This window comes from Centruroides sculpturatus, unplaced genomic scaffold (genome assembly GCF_000671375.1).
Source record: "Centruroides sculpturatus isolate CEXI.00-Female unplaced genomic scaffold, Cexi_2.0 scaffold728, whole genome shotgun sequence".
NCBI lineage: Eukaryota > Metazoa > Arthropoda > Arachnida > Scorpiones > Buthidae > Centruroides > Centruroides sculpturatus.
The window spans coordinates 45266-68128 of record NW_019384847.1 but is presented as its reverse complement, the minus strand read 5'-3'; the positions used below and the strand labels follow the sequence as shown (position 1 = coordinate 68128).

Here is a 22863-nt window from a genome sequence, read left to right as displayed (position 1 = left end):
GTCTGCCATTTAAATATAACTCTAACTATAACTAATTCTATTTAAAACACCAATATTATTATGAATTTCGCAGTTTAAACTTTAAATTAGGTGAATGAAATCGCACCCCTCCACATGTATAGATACTTACACAAACGTCCATAAATACAGAAAAGACCCCAAATTTTTTGGCTTTTCTCAAAGTTTCGAGGTTTCCAGAATTCAAAAATGTAAAAATCTAGGCCAGGGGTCACTTTTGACCGATGGCAAGGGGTCTCGAAAGGTCGATAAATGCAAAAAAATTCAGGAGTTTTTCACTATGTATGAATGTTAGTGTTGTGGAGGATGATTTTGTTGCCCATTTTGAAGATCAATAACTCTCGTTCCTTTCGTCAAAAATTTCTGAAATTTTGGTGGGAGGTTTCTGAATTAGGACGATCAATGTTGTTAAATTTTGGTGGGTAAAGGTGGAAGAAGTAGGGAGATAAAGGGCATCGAAATCTCCAATAGAGTCGGACTTAATGACGAATTTACTTGTTAGCATTTAGTTTTTTTTTTTTTTTTTTTTTTTTATAAAACCCATTCCTTTTCTGAAAATTAAGCTTTTTGCCATTTTATAATAATTAAAAGTATAAAAATAAAATATCGTAACATACGAAGCCACACACGCAGTTTTAAATGTTGCCGGGAAAGTTAAGCAACTCATTGATAAATTTTACTTTTTTCCTTGGTTATAAAATTTACTGAATGATTTTATGGATGCCATTTTCTTCCGCTCGATAGACTTTTAATGCAGGATAGATTTTGTTGAGAGTCATAAATCATATCAATTTCTGTATTGTCCTTTTTCCTCTGTGTTTTCCTCTAACGAAAATTGAACCCGGACGTTCGATATTTCCCTCATAAATACTTAAATACCTGCGACTATTTTGGTTTTCCCTGTTGTAATCATCGTTATTACGTCATTATCCAGTTAATTTCGGCTTAAGACATTTAACTAAAACGCTTGATTAAACTGTTTGTTGGAGCAGAGAATATTAACAGCGCCAAGCATTTTAGAAAATAATTATTTTAATAACAATAAAAATCAGAATAATTTATTAAATTATCGTTAATATAACATTTTAAATAGCCACAGAAACAAATTTTTATATATGGGGTGGCCCAAAAGTCAATTAACAGTTCTACGTGTTTTTGTGCTGTTTTCCAACTCTGATTGAAACAAACGAAACGAAAAGCGGTTAACTGAATTCCGGGCCAACCAGTGGATCTGAAGCACGTTGAATTTATACACAGAATTCACTAAATCTTTATAAGATTCATAATTTTTGGAGCGATTCTTCTTGCGTGCGATTGTAAGTAATCTGTTTTTTTTTTTTATAAAAAAATATTAATTTTTAAAATTATATTTAGAAATAAATTACGTAAAGGATAATTATATATACCATTACGAATCCCTGAACGATTCCTAGAATGGCTCCAAAGAGGACGTCCCACCAAAAATGCCGATCATCCGTGATTCTGGTGATGCAGCAGACGAAGCTCCATACTAAAAACATTATCCGGATGAACAAACGAACGGATCCTTTTCTAATTCTTTCTTCGCTGTAGAACTGGAATTACATTTAAAAAAAAGTAATAAGTACTCAAGTAAAGAGGAGAAAACTAAATTTGTATATGATCCCACATCTGACACCATTTTGAAGTTTCTGAGCTAAAAAGCATCAAATATTTTATTTTTGATGTTTCTAAGCTTTTATATTTTATGTTTAAGTGCTAAAAAGCATTTAAACATAAAATATAAGGACTAAGATTCAAATCTAATTACTTTAACAGTGTATTTGTATGGAGTTCACTCATGCATAGTAGCGATTATGTCTCCACTTATGCAATATTTTACGCTTAAATTCAGTCATTTATCATCCCAAAATAAAACATGCCAAGTAAATTATGCAATATCTTCATGCTCATAAACTTCAAATCCGATTTTCCCAGCGCAATGTTCATAACAGGGTCGGATCTGGAGCATTAACTTTATGCAAATTCTGCATCATTTATCTTCTTAAATTATGCAAGATACATTTTAACACTTATAAATACTGAATAAGGGATTTAGAAATGACTTATTAAAGCAGAATCTAAAGAAAATATCGTCTAAAGATGCGCATAATCCACGATAAAAAAATAACTATTTAATGACACAACTAAAGTGAAAAATTTGGAGAATTTTGGGGACTTTTCATCCCCAAAATGACGAGTAAACACTTTAAAAACGTGTGTATCACTCACGTAGATGTAAAGAAACATATACGATGATAAAGATGCATGGCCAGAAGGGAAGGATTTATAAACATCCAGTTTCCTCAACCAAGAGCTTCGAGTATCCGTACAGTTGTACGACGAAACTATGCTAAAAATGTCAATATAATATTTAAAAAAAAACATATTATAATTTATAGATTGACATAGCCCTACATACCCAGCGACACATTTAACATCAGGTAAGCAGGAATGTAAAAAGTGAGGCCTTAATTCTCCTACAGAAATTTTCAACAGTTCTGTGACGGTCAGCACGTACAATAATCCTCGTAAATACCGTCGTACATCTGTACGCCAACCTCTTACACCATTCTTAAGTGTGGAACGATCTGTTAAGAAGATCTACTAAAATAAGGATACAGAATTAAAGGGGTTGAGTACACAAAACTGGAACACACTTACCACTAAACTGGGGAGGAGTAACGTGTTTAAAGTGAATAACAATGGCGTTACGGTGTCTCCACGAAATGGTTTATCAATCTTTTCGTCGTTACATACGAAGGAACGTTTGTAGGGAGGTATCACTCCGGTTATGCTGAGTAACAAGAAGGATAAAGCTGCAGAATGCAAAGGAATTAGGGAGTTAGCGTTAGTAACGTAACACTAAACTACACTTAGAGTTAGTAAATTATTGTTTCCATCACCCTCACGAGGATCGTAACTTAATATAGGGTCCAATTAAACTTACACACTTACCAAAACACCATAAGTAAGAAGTTAGCACACGTTTCAAGTAACTGTAAGCTTTAAAAAATATCAATTTGTAACGTTTCTCCGCCATGTTTAAGTAAAATATAAGCCGTTACTTTCAATTTTCACGTGACCATCTTCTTGTAATCACAGGTTAAAGGTCAAACTTTTACTGCGTTCAAAGTATCAGATAACGTCGATAATCGATGGGATTATTTGTAAAAATTGAGATTTTAACACCCGTTTAACGACTCTATTTGTAAGAAAATTACGTTGTTAATTACGTTTAAATACACTTTTAAAGGGAATTACGTTTAAAATGATAAAATTATGACATTGATTTAATGTATAATTAACGATCATTTAAAGAAAGCCATCAGTAACATATGCTTTAGTAATATTTTTAAATCGATTTTTCTTAATATTCTCACTTCTTACTTTAAAAAATGAAGGGAAAAAATCAGAAAAATTGTAGAAAATAATACATAATTTCCTCCAAAAACGTTTAAAGTAAATTTAGATTTTTATCATTATTTAATTAAATAATCAATATTAAAAATATAAACTTTAATTACTTTATTAATTCCTCATTAACTTAAATACACTTTTAAAACGATTTATTTAATGTTTTTAACTAAAAAAACTTAATAAATAAGTAAAAATAATAATAATTAATAAATTAATTTACTTTTTTTTAATTAATTTTACTTAATTTTTTAATAATTTAACTAATATTTACACGTTAATCAATGGGATAAACTTGCCTAATTCCTACCTAATTAGCACATTCCTGATCAATTTTAAAATTTAATTATCTAAATTATTAAATTTAAAATAATTAAAAGTTTAATTTTAAATGTTTACAGTCGATTTTTAAGTATTAAGTAATTACTTTTTTAATTAAAATAATTAAAAATTCTTCATTATCAAATAGATTTGTGGATCTTTATAGATAAAACACGCGTAGATAAATAAAGTTAAGCTGTTAATTCTATTTAAAATGAACCTCCGATTGATAAATTATAGAAATTTAAATGTTTTAAACGAAAATTTATATTAAAAATTATAAAAATTTGCATTTAAAACATTCAAATCTACGCCCTTGTATGTAAATTACACAAGCTTACACCCTAAACGTCCTGTAAGAATGTATGAAAAATAAAGGGTAAATCTTATTTTAATTTATTAAAATTTATTAAGACAAATAAAATTTAAATTAAATTTTATAAATTAACAATTAATTAAAGTAAAAATTCGATAATTAATGATTAAAATTAAAAAAAAGTGGTCTCCTAATCAGCCCTATAAATCGATAAGGATGTAAGATAAAGTGTTGACTTTTAGTAATTTTTTAAGATAAAATAAATCATTTTTAATGAAAAAATACAGTAAAACCTGCCTAAACCGGAATTGCACGGTCCGTTTTAAACCGATTCTTTTCATAACACAAAAAAAATCGCTTCGTTTCTTCCGTTCAGGCAGGTTTCCTTTGTATTCAGGTTCCATTTTGAACAGGTTTTACCGTATTTAAAGCGAGAAAAAAACATTGCACGAAGATTGTCTGTCCTTTATCCGAAATAAGATAAACAAGCTATGTCGTAGGTCCTCTAGCTTAATGCCTCGCATTTTTACATGCATTTGATAACAGTCCTATTATATGTTATAGCTTAGTTCCTGCTATGTTAAGCGATTTTTGGGCAGCAGAATGGCCTAAAAGTCGCTTAACCTCGTCTTATTCTTAACGCATTTCCCTTGTTCTAAACTCGGTTTACGATTCATACGTTCAATTGTAACCGAAATAAAATAAACGAAGCACAGTTAACTGATTTCTGGGCCACCCTGCATTTACAATCATGTTCATAAGCGAAATATAGCCTAAATTAATATATTTTTCGTCCTTACGTACAGGTTAGCCCAAAAGTCAGTTAACCGCAGCAGTTTATCATTTATATTCACGAGTGTATGTGAAACACACTAGTAAAACACAGTCTCCCGACTTTTGGGCTAAGCCGTTATTTTTTACTGTAAAAATTTTAATTAAAATAAGTCAAACCTGTACAGAGCGGCCACTGACAAAAAAAACTGCGGTTGCTCGGAGATTATTTTTTTAAGAATTTCTGTTAAGAGAAAATGGCCGCTGTTTAGAGGTGATGACCGTTGTTGGGAGGTGGCCGTCATTGGAGATTCGACCATACGCTATTATTAAATATTCCATAATTAGGTATCCGCTTGAATTAAATTTTTAAATACAGTGGACCCCCTATAACACTGTTGATTATTCCGTTTTATATGAATTCCGTGTTGTACGAGTCACTTAGATTTTACAAATACGTGAGCCGTTCAGAGCCTGGCACACATATTTATAAAATCTAAGTGACTCGTACAGCATGGAATTCATATAAAACGGAATAATCAACAGTGTTATAGGGGGGTCGACTGGTATTTAAAATTTTTACTTTCCTTTAACGAAAATAACCTGCTTAATATGTAACAGTTTCTACTTGATTTTTCTTTATAAGAATGCATTTTGTTCAGATCATCCCTTATCATCTCTTAATGTAATCTTGTTCTGGAATCATCCCTATCATCTCTTAATGCCATTTTACTCTGGAATCATCGCTTATCATCACTTAATGCCATTTTATTCTGGAATCATCCCTTATCACTTAAGATCTGACGTTAATAAGAAACCGTAGAAAGTCGAGAGAACAGGAGAAACGTTGAAAATCTCGAGATTAAAGCACTTGTAAACCCTCAGGAAGCACTCAACGATGATGACGCAAAAAAAAAAAAAAAAAAATATTTCAAGAATCCAACAAATCTTCTTAAAATACAGAAGAAAGTTTGAAAACATTTCAAATTTCTCTCGCAGATAACACCAGAAATTCTTCAAATTATATTGGCTACTATCCACCTATTATTCAAGTTATAATTGAAAAGGGGGATTAAAAAACAATTTCCAGTGTAGAAGAAGGATTTAAAAATTAAATTTCTTCGTTTAAAAAGTTTTAAAAACACTTAGAACTTTTTTTTTAAGTGATAAAAATATATATTAGCAAAGTCTTACAATAAAAGTATTCTTGGCAAGCCACGTAATTATTCTGAAAGTAATTCTTATTTATTGATCGATTGTTTCCTCCTTTAGTGTTAGCGAAAATTCTTTTATTTTCTCTGTCTTAAAAATAAAATAAAACAAAATAAAAATCGTTTTCAAGGTCATTCGTTTTCATTGTTAAACGTCAATTTCTCCCATTGTTAAAAGAAAAACGCATTTTTTTCGTCAATTTCAACACTTCGACTGACGTAACAATAGCAAATAACCAATCAATCATACTGGAAATGAAACGTACAATTTTTTTTTTAAATTTTAAAATTTTAAAATAAACCAATCACATTACTTGTCTATTTCGAAATTTACAATTTATTAACCAATGAAAAAAAAAACAATATAACCTATATATTTTTAACCGTTCGTCGCGTAACTTTTTTTTTATGACGAGAAACAAAAATAATAATTAAAAATAAAAAGAAGAACATGTGATTATCAACTTCATTCAACTCGAACTGTTGTCGTTTATTGGTAGATTGAAGCGACGTCACCGCGGTTACTCCACCCGTCCTGACGTCACCTAGTCACGTGGGGGGAAGATCGCACAGAAGAGTCGCCGACGTCGGAAAGATTCGTTTGCTTTTGACCTGTGGACGTTTTTTAGCAGAATGAATGGCGATTCTTCGCTCATCAGAAAGATCGTGGAGTTCTTCTGGATCGCAGGTATGTTATAGGTTTAATATATAAATCATAAGAGGGGATTATTTGGCGCTACGATCGCTGCAGTTTATCTATTGGGACAGTTAATAAGATCAAGGTTGAAAGAGTTGCCTGTGGGATGTTTCCTGGGACGCGAAACACAAAAAATTAGGTGCGTCGTGTAAGCCGTGTTAAACCCCTTACACTAAATTAAAATACATTAATTGCGAAGCTTTATTTTAAATTTATACAGCGAATTACTTAAATACACTAAACACTAAAGCTTTACTTCCTTAAACAAACTTCGTATGTAGTAAAACCTGTGTAAACCGGAATGGCGAGTTTCCATTTAGAACAAGTTTTTATGTTTTTAACGTAGAAAATCGCTCCGTTCCGAAGAATTTTTTTTACCGTTTATACAGGTTTTCGTTCTATACGGGTTCCGTTTTAGGCAGGTCTTGCATTGTTAACAGTTTAAAACACTCATACGAGTTATAGAAAGTAACTAATTGACGTTAACAGTGTTTATTTATCGAAATATATAAGGTTTATTTGCTTAAAGATTAAGTTTATAGACTGGACGACCGAACAAAACGTAACAATGACGAAACAATAAATGATTAATTTCAACATTACTGAAACATACAACAATTGTTAAGGTTTAAAGGATTAAAAATGAATCAATATTATGCATTAACGTTTTATTTAAAGGCGGAAAAAAAGTTATTCTTTTATGCCCTCCTGTTTTGTTACTTTTATGTGTTTGGTGTGAGAAAACACAATTGAAATTTTGACGAAGAATTTCTACTTTTGTGCACGCTAAAATCTGTATTCATTCGGCATCAAACTTTTGTACCTTTTGTAAAATTCGTGCCAATTGTTACAACTTGAATAATTTAAATTATGTTGTTAATTGTTAATTTAAAATTTCGACCCACTTTTCACGCGTTTATGAATATTTTACAGGTTAATGCCATAATTTTAAATCGCATTTTTTAAATTTATATTTTTAATATACACAGTCGACCCCTCTATAACACTCTATAACACTGTTGATTTTTCCGTTTTATATGAATTCCATGTTGTACGAGTCACTTAGATTTTACAAATACGTGAGCCGTTCACAGCCTAGCACACGTATTTAGTGACTCGTATAAAACGGAATTCATATAAAACGGAAAAATCAACAATGTTATAGAGGGTCGCCTGTACGTGAAAACCTGTGTAAACCGGTATCTCACGGCACCGGTTTTGACAGGTTTCCGTTTTACACATCGTTTTTTCTAACATAAAAAATCGCTCCGTTACGAACGATTTTTCCCGATTTAGACAGTTTCCGTTTTAGACAGGTTTTGCTGTAATAAAAATTAGAAAATATTTTAGAAATTGCTTTTAATTTTTATAAAAATTTTGAGGATTTTCTTTTCTTTCTTTATATATTTACAATAAACAGTTTTAAAATGTATATAGAATATTATACAGTGGAACCTGCAATAGAAATAATCTCCCAAAAGGGGACACCGGACAATTTTTTTTGGAAATTTATTAAAAAAGTAACTTCCAAACAAAGAAAACCTCTTAACAAAGACCGCTTTATTTTTGTTAACGTCAGTGGTCGTTGTTTACAGGTTTTACTGTATATATGTATATATAAAATAATAAATTATTAACGATAAAATAAAGAAAAAGGTTAATATTTTTCGTTAAATATTTATTTTATATTTACAAAGTTCATTTACCTGGCAAGAGGAAAAAAGTCAGAAATTTATTTTTGTTTATGTTTAAAAATATAAAATGCTTCAGAAGCATTTTAAAACATTTAAAACTAAGTAAAATATTAGCAAAATTCAATAAAACCTGTATTAACCGGACTCGCACTGTACCGAATATTTTCCCGGCTTGACAGGTTTCCGTTTTAAACAGGTTAAAAAAAAACAGAAAACCGCAACGTTCTGAAGAATTTTCCCCTTTTAGGCAGGTTTCTGATTTAATCAGGTTCCGTTTTGTACAGGTTTTACTGTAAATTATATTAAAAAAAAAAAAGTTTTAGAAATGTTATTTATTTTCACAAAATTAACAGGAAAACTTGCCCAAAACAGAACCTGAGTAAAACGGAAACCTGTCTAAAAGCGACTTTCTTATGTTATTAAAAAACCAGCTTAAAACGGAAATATGCAAAATCGAAATAGATATTCCGTACTGTGTATATACAGTTTACACAGGTTTCTATGTATTTATACAGTAAAACCTGCCAAAGACGGAACCTGAATAAAACGGAAACGTGACTAAACGGGAAAAATTCTTCGAAACGGAGCGATATTTGTGTTTAAAGAAATAAAATCTGTTCAAAACGGAAACCTGCAAAAGCGGAAAAAGTATTTGTACGGTATCATTCCGTTTTACACAGGTTTTACTGTAATTAAATATATAAATTTTAAAAAATTAATTAATTTTTGTTATAAAATCAAAGTCCTGTAATGATTTTTAATCAAGAGCACACTATTTTAGACATTACTTTTATTGTTTTTTTGTTACAAAAAAAGCAATATTTTTTGATTTATCCCACTCAAAAAAATGTAAAAAAAATCAATAAATATAGATTATATTGATTAAAATATAAACTTTAATAAAGTTTAACATAAAAGGTATATTATTGTAATTTAAAATCATCAATCACAATACCCCCAGTAACATTTAAATTTAGAATTATGCCGTGTGTTAGATGTATAAAGAAAATAATAATAATAATAGTAATAAAAAATATTCTATATATTCAGAATAATTGAGAAATTGTGCTGAATATTCTGAATTTTTAACAGGACAATTAATTTTATTGTCCTGGTACATTGATGAGATTAAGATAATGCCACTTCAAACAGTGAAAAAGTTAATTTGTACCTAATCCTGCCTAATTAATGATAAAATTTACATGAAATTCAATAATTTATGTGTTTTTTAAACAATAAATCTATAATAAAACATGATTAATAGTATTATAAATTGAGAGCAGAACAATTGGAATTGTGTGTATATATATGTGTGTGTGCATGTATACAAAATTCCAACTTAAATACTGTATTGTAAAAATAAAGTGTGAGATGTTTAATATATATATATTAAAAAAAACAATAAAAATATTCTATATTATCAGAATAATTGAAAAAATAATAAGAAATTGTGCTGAATATTCTGAATTTTTAACAGGACAATTAATTTTATTAGCTTAAGTAATAGATAGATAAATAAGATAATGCAGTCAAACAGTGAAAAAAAAATTAATAAGCACTTAATACTTCTTAATTCGTGATAAATTATTGAAATTTTATGTATCTTTATGTATTTTTTAAACAAAAAAAAACTATAATAAAACATGATTTATGGGATTATAAAGAGCAGAACAATTGGAATTGTGTGTATACTTGTGTGTGCATGTATACAAAATTCCAACTTAGACATTGGAAAATTGAATTTAATATAAAAAATAAAACAGAATAATTGAAAAAAAGTAATAAATAATAGGAAATTATGTTGAATTTTTAGAATTTTAACAGGAAATTAATCTTATTGGCTTAGGTAATACACAGATAAATAAGATAATGCAGTTCAAACAATGAAAAATTTAATATATACTAAATACTTCTTAATTCATGATAAAAGCTACATAAAACTTCAATAATTTATGTATATTTTAAAACAAAAAATCAATAATAAAAATATAATATACAGGATTATAAATTGAGATCCTAACAATTGGAATTGTGTGTGTATATGTATGTGTGCATGTATACAAAATTCCAACTTCAATTTTCCAGTTTCAATTGGAAAATTGAAGAGAAAAAAATCTATAAACAGAAGAGTGAAAAATTTAATATAAAGTTATAAAATTTATATTAAATAAAATTTTAATAAATTGTTATTAAACTTTTAAAATTTACACACATTAATGTATACATATATATGAATATTTTTTCAATTATTTTATACAGCTTAATAATAGAAAAATTTTAAAATATATATTAAAATAAGGTCTTTTTCTAATTCATAAAACAGTAAAAAATTTTACTTTTTTTATTCAGTTGTTTATATAAAAGTACTATGTATTCATGAGCAGGTTGAAGCTTACCCCACACACTTCAATTTACCATTTTCTTTTATTTTTTTAAAAATTATTTTTCAGTTAAAATAGCAATTTATTATTAATATATTATAGAAGAAAGGGTGTAGAATATATATCTAAATTTCTTATTCCTTAATAAGATTATAATAATTTAAAAAAATATTTTTTAAACTCTCTTATGTATAAAATTACAGGAGTTAGCCAGAAGAAATTAATTAAATGAGCTATTTTCACTTAGTTTTAAGGGGAAAAAAATTTATTTTCTATTAAATAAAAAGTAAAAAAAAAAGGAAACTTAATAATCTTTAGAAGATTTTTTTAATAAAATAATATTAAATTAAATTTAAAAAAAATAAAACATTTAATTTATAACTTTTCAAAACAGACCAAAAGAAAATTCACAAACAAAAGGTACTTTTAAAATCTGTAAGAACTGTAAAGTCTTTGCCTTGTTTGTTCTAAATGTTGTGATCTAGAATTTGTAGGCTTGATCAATTTTATCATTGAAAACAGCATTAAGAAAAATAAACCTGTAATTTTCAGAGATAAAAAAAAAGTAATTTAAAAAAAAAAAAATAGTAATACTTTCAATCCAAATTTCAGGCTTAATGCAGATATAGTATATNTTAAATCATTAATTAATATTTAAAAATGTATAAAACAAACAAATTTAAGAAAAATTTTTACAGTAAAACCTGTGTAAACTGGAATCACGTTGTACTTTGGCAGGTTTTCGCTTTGAACAGGTTCTATTTTTTGTTAACAGAAAAAAAATCGCTCCGTTCCGAAGAATTTTTTCCGTTTACACAGATTTTCTTTTTATTCAAATTCCGTTTTAGACAGGTTTCGCTGTAATATTCAAATTCGATTTATAAATTTTTAATTCATGGTGAAAACATAGAAAAAAAAGGGTCCGTTATTCGGAGGTGGCAGTTGTTTAGAGGTTATTTTGTATGTATTTTTGTATCCTTATAACGTGATCGCTGTTTAGAGGTTGTTTTCTGTTTTAAAAAGTTCCGAGAAAATGGTCGTTATTGGAGGTTCGACTGTACATAAGATTATTCCAGCCTTAAAATAATATACAAGATGTAATTAATTTATTTTACGTATAATTTTTATTAAATTTTTAATCCTATTTTGTGATACTAAATAAAAAATATATATATATTTATTCATTTAAATTTATACTTTATGATTAATTTAATGAGGTATAAATGATGTTGAATAGATGAAGGATTGGATTTTTTGGAAATTTTTCAAATATTGCATTAAGATTTTCATTATTTTTAAGGAAAAACACCCCTTTATTTTCACGGTAGAGACGAGTTTTATAAGGAAAAAAAAATTGTAAATGCTTAATAACGAGTAAAATCTTCATTAAGTTCGACCCCAGTCGAGATATGATACGTAACCCCAATATTTCTCCACCCCTCGACTTTTAGGAGGTGGGGAAATAGAGGGAATCTAGCAAAATTTAATAGCAAAATGCCCCTAATTCTCGGCAGAATTTCAGAAATTTTTGACAAAAAGAACAAGGGTTATTGAGCTTCAAAGTGGGTGAATAAAATTGTGTTCTCCCATACAACACACACGTATTATGTATCATATGTGTGATACACATAACATACTGTAACACAACACACAATACACATACAAGTATCTATATAACAGCCAGGAAACTAAAAAAAAAAAGCTTCAATTTTTTGAAATTAGTTTCATTCTTTCACGAATTTTTCTATACCATTCACACAAATAATTTTTATTGTTCAGATAAACTTCCCAAACTTTGTACAGTTTTATAGCCCGGTGTAAGTTGTAACTCCATATTTTTTTTTTATTGGTTTTTTCTTTACTTTTTTGGCACAGAAGCTATTACGGTAACGATAGATAATGGCGTATACAGTATTCTGTTACTCGACTAACTGTATTAGTTATTTACTTAGTGACATTAAATATGACAAGCGGTAGAAGGGATATAAACACTCATTTACATATATTGATAATCGAAAGTTGTATCAGCTGGCACTCCAAAGATTTAACCACCGTAACAAGCTCCTAACCTAAAGATGGTTATCATAAGTGTCAAGTTTTAATTGGTTTTTTCCTTTAATAATAATGAAAGATTTGTCGTTAAAAAATCCAAAATTTTTCATTAGGGAATACAACACGCAACGTTAAAAAACCCAACATTCATCACCAAAAAATCCAACTCATCATTTAAAAAAAAAATCCAACACGGGACAAAAGATTTAAAAATCGTGAGAAAACTTTTAACGAGGATAACGTAAATGTATTTAACATTTTAATAGAATAATAAATCAATCAGAAAATATCATATTTTAAAGATGTCGTGTGTAGAAATTTATGATTGGAATTTATTTATTTGTCGTATATTTTCTAAGTAAAAATAATGGAAAACGCTTAACAAAAGCTTCTTTATTAAATTATTTATGTTGTTCGTGAATACACGTAAATCTGAAAGTTAAAAACAGGAAAACCTCCAAACGACGGACACTGGTGGGAGTATCGGAGGTTCGACCTGTATATATGTCATTCGAGTCTTTTACATAATACAAGATTTAATTAATTTCTTTATTATAATATAAATAATAATAATCTATATATATNTAAGAAGTAGAAAAATAAGCTATAAATCTTCTTTCATTTTTAACGAGATTCTAGAAAAGATTTTTCTGAAATCTTCCACAGATTTATTTTCTATATTTTTCAAAAAATTTGAAATTCTATACAATAATAATAATAATAATAATAGCTAAACTTAAAAGAACTTTATACAATGCTTTCTCAAACTGTATAAGTATAAATAAATAAATCCAATACCGAGTTGCATAACTTTCCGGGCAAGAGTTAAAATTGTGTGTAGCTCCATCTTGTACCAGATTTTATTCAAAAACTTTTTGTATTATTAATTGTTATAAAATGGCAAAAATATTTAATTTTAAGGATAGAGAGGAGTTTTGTAAAATGTAAATGCTAATAACTAGTAAAACTCATTAAATCCGATCCCACTCGAGATACGACACGTGACCCCTTCTATCTCACTAACCTTCGACCTTTAACCACCAAAAGTTAACACCATCAACACCCCTAATGCACAAACCTATCTCTAAAATTTCATAAATTTTCGATAAAAGGACAAGGAGTTATTAAGCTTCAAACAGGATGAACGAAACCGTGCCCCACTCGACATACGACACGCGACCCTCTCTATCTCCCCAACCGCTCGACCTTTAACCACCAAAATTTAACACCATCAACACCCCTAATGCACAAACCTATGTCCAAAATTTTATAAATTTTCGACAAAAGGACCAGAATTTATTAAGCTTTAAAGTTGATGAACAAAATCGTGCCCTCACACAAAAACATCCACACATACCGAAAAAAAACCCCAAATTTTTTAAAAAATTTTTCGACGTTTGGAGGTCCCCGAGTCCAAAAATGTAAAACAATTTTTAGGGGGATCATTTCTTGACCGATGGCCATACTTTCCCTGTGTTATATACATAACAGCCGGGGAAGTAACATAGTAAAGTATAATTTATTATACGTTCTTTCATCTCAACAACCATTAAAGAAGATTTAGAAGCGATCATAAACAAGCGTTTTTTATATAAATAATGCATTTTTTTAAAATTTCACTTTGAAGAATTACATTTACTTGAATCTCTTCTGATTGTCTCATTTAAGTTAATGCTGAAAAAATCGATAACAATGTTCAAGTTGTTATTGATAGAAGGTTAAAATATAATATATTCACTATCTTACAACGATTTACAAATATTTATTTTATATTTATATTATATTAGTCTACAGTTAAACCTCTGAACAACGGCCAAAGACGAAAACATAAAAAGAAATTGCTATTATTTACAGGTTATTTTGTATGAATTTTTTTTTCTATGCTGATCTTGTTACACGCATTGTAATGGAGTTACATTTAATGAAAATTCCAGAAATTTAGTAATTACATTTAAAATTATTTTAAAATAATTGGTTTAACATAACATCAGTTGTTAAATATCCTAGTTAATTCCTTGTTGGAGGAGACAAAACGAAGAAAAACATGAATGAAAACCAATTAGATCGTTGTTAGATTGAACTGACACGTGATTAAGGTTAAGAAAATCATTCCTCTCCTCCCTTTTTTCCACGAATTTGGCTCCCTTCCAAATTATTTTGAACAATGTACAAAATATATTACAACTCAAGAACATTCCGGTTGACAATATTAAAGCGTAGAATGTGATTAGTTACATTTAAAATGATAAATGTCCATTATAAAAGTTAATAGATACATCCATATACAAAAAAAAGTTCATAAAACTACATTAATTATATAAAACTAAGTTGATTTTTAAGCAAAAATTTATAAATAATTTTAAAAAAAATTTAGCAACGAGTTGCTTAACTTTCCCGGCAACATTTGCTGGCGCCATCTGCTATTATATTTTTTTAAAATGCTAATGACGAGTAAAATCTTCATTAAGTCCGATCCCGTTCGAAATACAACACGTATCTTCCCTCCCCCTCGACCTTTAATCATGAAAATTTGACAGCCTCAGTACCTCTAACACACAAATCTGTGTCCAAAATTTCATAAATTTTCGACAAAAGGAACAAGAGTTATTAAGCTTCAAAACTGGGTGAACAAAATCGTGTCGCCACTCGAGATGACACGTGATCCCCCTCTATCTCCCCATCCCTTCGACCTTTAACCATCAAAATTTAACAGCATCAACAACCCTAACACACAAACCTGTGTCCAAAATGTCATACATTTTCGACAAACGGAACAAGAGTTATTAAGCTTCAAAGCAGAAGAACACAATCGCGCTCCCACACAAACACACAATAACATCGATAAATACAGAAAATCCCCCAATTTTTTTCCATTTCTGGACGTTTCAAGGTCCGGAGTCCAAAAATATAAAACTCTTCGGGGGGTCATTTTTTGCCCAATGGCCATACTTTCCCTCTGTTACATACAACAGCAGGGAAAGTAACAATAATAATAATAATGAGCAGAGTAAATAAATAAATCCATTTCGATGATGATGATTATTTTTTAACAAATAAACGTAACAATTGAAATACGAAATAAATGTATATTACACATGATAAAAGAGGATTTTTAAATTAAAAAAGAAATTGTATATTACGTGTAACAGAACATTTATTTTTTATTGTTATTTTCTTTACTAAAAAAAATGTCCTTTACAGTGATATTGACTACTTTTTAATAAAAAAACAATTTAAAAAATTATTAACCACGTGTACCAGAAATTGATTGATTTTTTTATAAATAAAATAAATGTCATTTGCAAATGGAAAAAAGCAATTTTTTTAAATAAATAAATAAAAAAATTAACAATAAAAACATGCAAATTAAATGTATTTTGTTTGTAAAATTATAAAAATAAAAATTCCTAGTGATAAGGGTACGTGTACTTTTTATATTAAAAATTATTTTATACATAATTTATATTTTTATTTTAAAAAATATCGATTGAAAATATAAAAAAAGACAATTTGATTTTGAATAAAAAATTATTTAAAAAAAAATTAAAGTACGTGTAACGAAAATATAACAGTAAAAAAGTAAATATTCTTTGCAATGATGATGATAAATTTCTGTATAAAAATAAATAAAAATGTGTGATTATATATCTAAGCTAACCTGTTAATAACGGACAATGATTATAACGTAAAAAATGGGCATAGTTAGGAGATTATCTTATGCATTTAAAGAAAAACCTCCCTAAAAATGTCCGCCGTTTAGAGGTGGTCGTTATAGCAGGTTCGACTGTATTAACAATTTATTTGTTAATTTCTACTGAATAAAATGTAAATTACACGTAACAGAAATATATATATTTTTAATCTTTTACAATATAACAATGGAAAAATAAATGTCGTTTACAGTGATAAAGACAATTTTATACGAAAAAATAAATAAAGAAAATGTAAAATAAATGTAAATTACACGTAATTGAAATTTTTCTTAGATGTTTAAACAAATTATAAGTAAAAAAAAAAAAAAGATGACAGTTACAAATGATAAAATACATTTTATTCACATAAAAATTACTTTAAAAGTTCTTTTATAAAAGGTAAAAGAAATAAATTAAAATAAAATATTTTATTTCTATAAAGAAAAGAAAGAAAAAATTATATATCTTTTAAAAATCGTTATTTAAAAATATTAAAATTTTTAAAGTTACAGCAGAAACGAGTTGCCTAACTTTCCCGGCCAAATTTTAAAATTGCGCTTGAAGCCATCTTTTACTAGATTTTATTTTAACAAACATTTTAAATTATTAATTATTATAAGACGGCAAAAAAAGCTGACGTTTGGGAATAGGAATGCTAATAAATAAGTTCGATCCCACTCGAGATATGACACATGACTCTCTGTATCTCNAATTACGTTAAGTATTTACTTAGAAGCTTAATTAACTCCCCTTAAGCTTCAAATTGGACGAACAAAATAGTGTCCCCCACACACTAACATCCATACGTACAGAACCCTCCGATTTTCTTTCATTTCTCGACGTTTACCGAGTCTAAAAATGTAAAAATTTTGGGGGTGGGTAATTTTTCTCGGGTCAAAATCTTGGGAGGGGGATCGATCACCATACTTTTCTTCTATTGTAGGTAACAGACAAGAAAGTAAAATCTTTACCACACTACCATTAAAACAAAGAAATAAATAAATAATTTGTAAAGAATTATTTAAAAATATAACAAATATTATAAGCAAAATACGCATAAAAATCGATTTTTTATGGTCTGGAAAAATTAAATTAGCATATTCTATAGTCAAAACACGAGCGAGATCGGTATAAATTATCCTTTAAATAATTTAATTTAAAATATATTTTAATGAGAATAAATAAATTTAAAAAAAAATTAATAAACAGTAGAATATTTTTTTTTAAAGAAAAGACAGTAAAGAATTTATTTTAAATGCGTGTCATTTTAATATAACAGTTTTAAAAAAGCACTCGAATGATTAAAGTAAATTAACATGTTACTAAATATATATAAAATGCGTTAACAGTATATAAATATTGCTTAATATTTATTCATATAAAAGTAAAGATAAATAAGCTTTTAAACATAACTAATCAACACTACTGTTATGGGAATTATTAACAATGCTAAGAGTGTATACCTTGAATACACAAACTGTCCGGTTGCTATAGTTACATTTAAATATAATTAAATTTTATGAAATTATCTTAAATTTAATAGAGATATTTATCATTTTATCAAATAAAAATCTGCCAAAATATTTTTTAATTAATTATTATTATTTTTTTCTTTTTACACAAAAGAATTCGGTGTCAGGTGAAGACGTGTGAGTTTTATTCGCATCCATATTTTTTATTCAGGCGCCATTTTCAATTAGATTTTAATAGATGTGACGTGTTTATTATATTTTCGACCAATTAAAATCTATATTTTCGTCATTTTTACTGTTTAAATTTTGCGAAATCGATCGGGGAATTCGAAATCAAATTTTGTAAACACGAGTAGAAAGAGCGCTTGCATGTGAAATATGCCATGTGTTCCGTAACGAGATGTCTCGTTGATATAAGCGAAAATTGACTAGAGAGTTGTATACCACTACATTAATACTGTATACTGTTTTTCTATTTTAATTATTAATAATCGGTATAGGTAGGGATTAAAAAAATATAATAAACAAAGGAGGATAAATATTGAAAAGGAATTCAAGCCCGATTTTCTATTATTATGATTATTGTATTTAAATAAATAAATAAATATATATATATATATATTTCCATCGTAATATTGTTAAAAATGAGTCTTAACATTGTCAGAAACACCTGCATGTGATATAGGCTAATGTATTTCTTCATTCTTTTAAGCCGTTTCGCTGTCAGTGGCAGATGTCTCTTGGTACGGATCCGGCCATTTTAGAATTTCATGTTTCTCTCTTATAAATTACACTTAATATTTTTTTATGTTATTTTAAAATAGTGTATTTTTATCCGTTTGTTTGATTTATAAAAATAGAAAACGTGTATGTACGCCCGGTGTTTTTATTTACATATAAATGCCGGTCGACCCACGTATAATGCGCACTAATGTCGACCTTTAATGGATGCGAGCTGTAATGAAATTGCCAAAAAAAACAATAAAAAATTTAGAAATTATTTTTCTCCGTTTTGCTGTATAATTCAATGAATGACAAAAATGAATAATGATCAAGCAAACATTGCGTGTTTTATATATATATGTACAGGACTATGTTTGCTACATAAAAAAGATTTTTAAAAAATACTTTGGTGTAGATGATTGTTCATTTACCAAAACTACTTTACTAAATACATTCCCCCCCTTGTTTATCTCTAAATATAGAGGTATTTTATAATAATTTTAAATATAATTTAACTAAAATACACTCTTCTTTAAAGAAAAAAAACATTCCTACAGGGTGGTCCAAAAGTCAGTCAACCAATGTCTCGTTGTTAACTGACTTTTGGACCACCCTGTACACGTGTAAATTTATCATAAAACTGTAATAAATATCGAGAATTTAGCTGTAAGTATGATATTTTTCTATGGTTTTTATTATTATTTTTTTTAATCATTCTCTCGTATATAAAACATAGAAAGGGGCACTTAGAATGCATTATAGAAGAATTTAACGATATTTATAAAATATTTTTATGACATAAATTCGATTATACGTGTCCATAAATGATACAGATGGAAGAAAATGCAATGTCCAGGTAGTTTCTCCAAGTGTTAGCATACTACGTTTACTTTTATCTACAAGAATTTTCTCATAAAATATTTGTGTACAAGTGTATAAATTTAGAATAGAAGGACAAATAAATATTCTAATTTTACTCTCTAAAAATTCACGCTCTAACTTAAAGGCAATTGGAAGAGAATAATGAAAATTATATAATTAATTAATTGATTTAATACACGATTTATCAAGTTGTAGAAATAGGTTAGAGTTTGATAAATTGCCGAAATGTTTTGAATATTAATCTAAGGAAACGACTTTATGAGACTCTGCGTTACTTTATCTCATTAAGAATTACGTTAAGTATTTACTTAGAAGCTTAATTAACTCCCCTAGATGAGAGAGGTCTTAATGTAAAATGGTATTAAGTATATTTGTCAATTATGTATAATTTTAATTAAAATTTTCACCTATTAATTATATCGATTGCTTCCGAGTAAACACGTATTAAAATTGTAATTTCTCTTCGGAATTTTCCTTAGAAAATGCACTTTTTTTAGTAGTAACTGCAGTCTTTACGTATGTACTGTACTAAATGGTATTGTTGTTGCAGTTGATGATTGTTATAACTTCCTATAACTGCTACTACAGTAAATAGGTTAATAAATAGTAAATTCTCATTAGTAAGTTAATCATCCTTAAGTTAATTCGGGCAATGAAACGGTTACTGCAATATTTAATTTAGTAGTAATTACTGTATCGGGGTATTCTTATTAATAGTAGAATGTCCTCTGGTAAGAAATTGTAGAAAATATTAATGAGAATAACTCTGATATTCCTAGTAATTAATTTAAAAAAAATGGAAGTGATATTAGTGAGAAGGGCAGACATCAATGTGACTATTAGTAGGAAAATTAGTTAGAAATCAGTAGGAACACCTCTGAAACTCCTACAAATTTTCTCATGGTTACCAATGTATTTGTTTTAAGTATCCAAGTCATTAAGTACAATTTTCTGTATGTAATTTTCAATAATAACAATACAACTGTACTTTAAACACGAGCCTTATAAGTAGCACAGCTGTTACATTTTCTCGAATTACTATTAAATTCTATTTAATAAATTAGAATAGCAGTTACCTTTTTTGGGTAATAACTGCTGTAACTATTATAACTTGATGATAAACTATAGCATTTGATAATTATCTGCTATAGTAACTGATAAATTATCCTCATTGCTGTAGTGGATAATTTACCATTTATTTACTACTGAACATTATTGATTGCTATAGACAGATATATTATTATTATTATTGAATTTATGAGTCATTCATTACTATTGAAAAGAACTTAGTTAAAATAATAATTAATAAAATTCGAAGAAAAATTGATTTATTAATTGCTAATTTTTTTTTCATTTAAAACCATTTATTTAACACTTAATGTAGTTAGAATTTTATTAAAAATATGATAATATCTGCGGCCCAAAAGTCAGTTTATCACGCGGACTGTTTTAATTCTTGCATTAAACAGGAAAGAACTCATCTGAAAGTAAATGAGGAATAAATTTAATTTTCACGGTGGTTAACTGACTTTTGGACCACCCCGCATGTAAAATATACATCAAACTCTCCATTAAATGATAGATTCTCATCTAAATTATCAGTTAAATAATTTTAATAGTAACTAACAACAAAATTTAGTAGTTAATTGTGATTAGTGATGGGTTTTTATTCTTTCTATTGCTCCATTTTAATATTGAATCGTTAAACTCTGTTCCGTAGTAACAATTCGATCATTTGCAATAATATAGTCAACAATTATCTGTATAATAAATAAATTTGTTGGCTTACTAATACAGGTAAATTATAATATATTTCAACAGTTTCTGCATAATTAATGTTGTAGCACGTACAGCAAAGAGATGCCAATTAGGAAGAGATGCCCATATTTATATTACCAGCAAGAATAATTGAATAAGTGATGCTCGCTCCTCTTAGAATTCTCTACCTACTAAACCTATACACAAACAACCATACATACAGCAAAATCCCCAACTTTTTTTTTTTCATTTCTAGACATTTTAAGGTCCCCCGAGTTCAAAAATGCAAAAATCTTGGAAGTCATTTTCTTCTTGGGTGAAAATCTTAAGGGAACCACTCGCCATACTTTCCCTCTGTTACATATACAGCAGGGTAAGTAATAAGTAATAATAATTTTAATTAAACAAAGAATAATATAAACTAAGCTACTAATTATTTTTAAAAAAATACGTTATATAATGAATTATTTACCATAATAAATCATAACCTTCAGTATCATCTTCTAATTTAACTAATAAATTAACAATTTGAACAATTATTAAATCTAAATAAGTAGCTAATAAATCATAAATTGTAGTAATTGCATTCACTTCAGCATGCACTAAATCATCTTCAAAGTTAAGTTACCTCCTTTAATATCTAGCAAATCGAATTTCATGCACGTATCAATAACATTCCTTGACATTTAAAGCACTTAAACTCCTTAATTTGTCCCCATTAAATAATAAATTTCGTGTTAAATAATGTTTTAACTTTCCCAATTTAATTTTTCTTGCAACTACGAAACTTATTTTATTCATTAAAATTACAAAAAAAAAGAGGGAATGAAGTTATGATTAATAATTTGCAGGAAGTAAGCAAATTATTGTTTAAGGGAATGAAAGTTTGCGTGTTTGATATTATCACGTTTCCCTTTTAACATTTTTTAAATAAGTTTTCTAAGAAAAATATCCTATCAAATGCGATATATTTTATTTACTACAACAGCATCACGATATTAATTAATTAATTATTGAAAATTTAGATTCAGTTTGCTACTCTACAAGCGTCGAAATCTTATCGAATTGTTTGCGAATCATTGAAGAAAATCCTTGAAAATAAATTGTTACACAATGATTTTTATTCTAGAATACTGAAATAAATCATTTTCTACAATTAATGACGCAATAATACTGAAAAATTGCCAGAGAAACAACGTAATCAACAATTTTCCGTTGCGAAAATGAAAGGAGGAAAAATGTAATTTACAATTTTATGTTGTCAAATTACAAAGAAAAAAATGCAATTGACAATTTTGTGCTGTGAAATTAAAAGAAAAAATGCAATTGACAATTTTGTGCTGTGGAATTAAAAGAAAAAATGCAATTGACAATTTTGTGCTGTGAAATTAAAAGAAAAAATGCAATTGACAATTTTGTGCTGTGAAATTAAAAGAAAAC

General features: G+C 27.9%; 1 protein-coding gene and 1 long non-coding RNA gene across 2 annotated transcripts; one reads left to right on the top strand and one right to left on the bottom strand.

The window, feature by feature from the left end:
• Window positions 1-644: 644 nt before the first annotated feature.
• Window positions 645-3207, bottom strand: LOC111630408 (phospholipid phosphatase 3-like). Its single transcript, XM_023374499.1, has 6 exons — window positions 2995-3207; window positions 2701-2855; window positions 2459-2640; window positions 2269-2389; window positions 1425-1592; window positions 645-1343 (listed from the first exon to the last, which is right to left on the bottom strand). Exons 1-6 carry the CDS (start codon window positions 3077-3079, stop codon window positions 1299-1301), a joined length of 756 nt encoding a protein of 251 aa, XP_023230267.1. The 5' UTR covers window positions 3080-3207; the 3' UTR covers window positions 645-1298.
• An 891-nt stretch (window positions 3208-4098) lies between these two features.
• On the top strand, window positions 4099-22855 carry LOC111630412. Its single transcript, XR_002757521.1, has 3 exons — window positions 4099-4153; window positions 6573-6760; window positions 22449-22855. It is a non-coding gene; the product is annotated as an uncharacterized LOC111630412 (long non-coding RNA).
• Window positions 22856-22863: the final 8 nt, after the last annotated feature.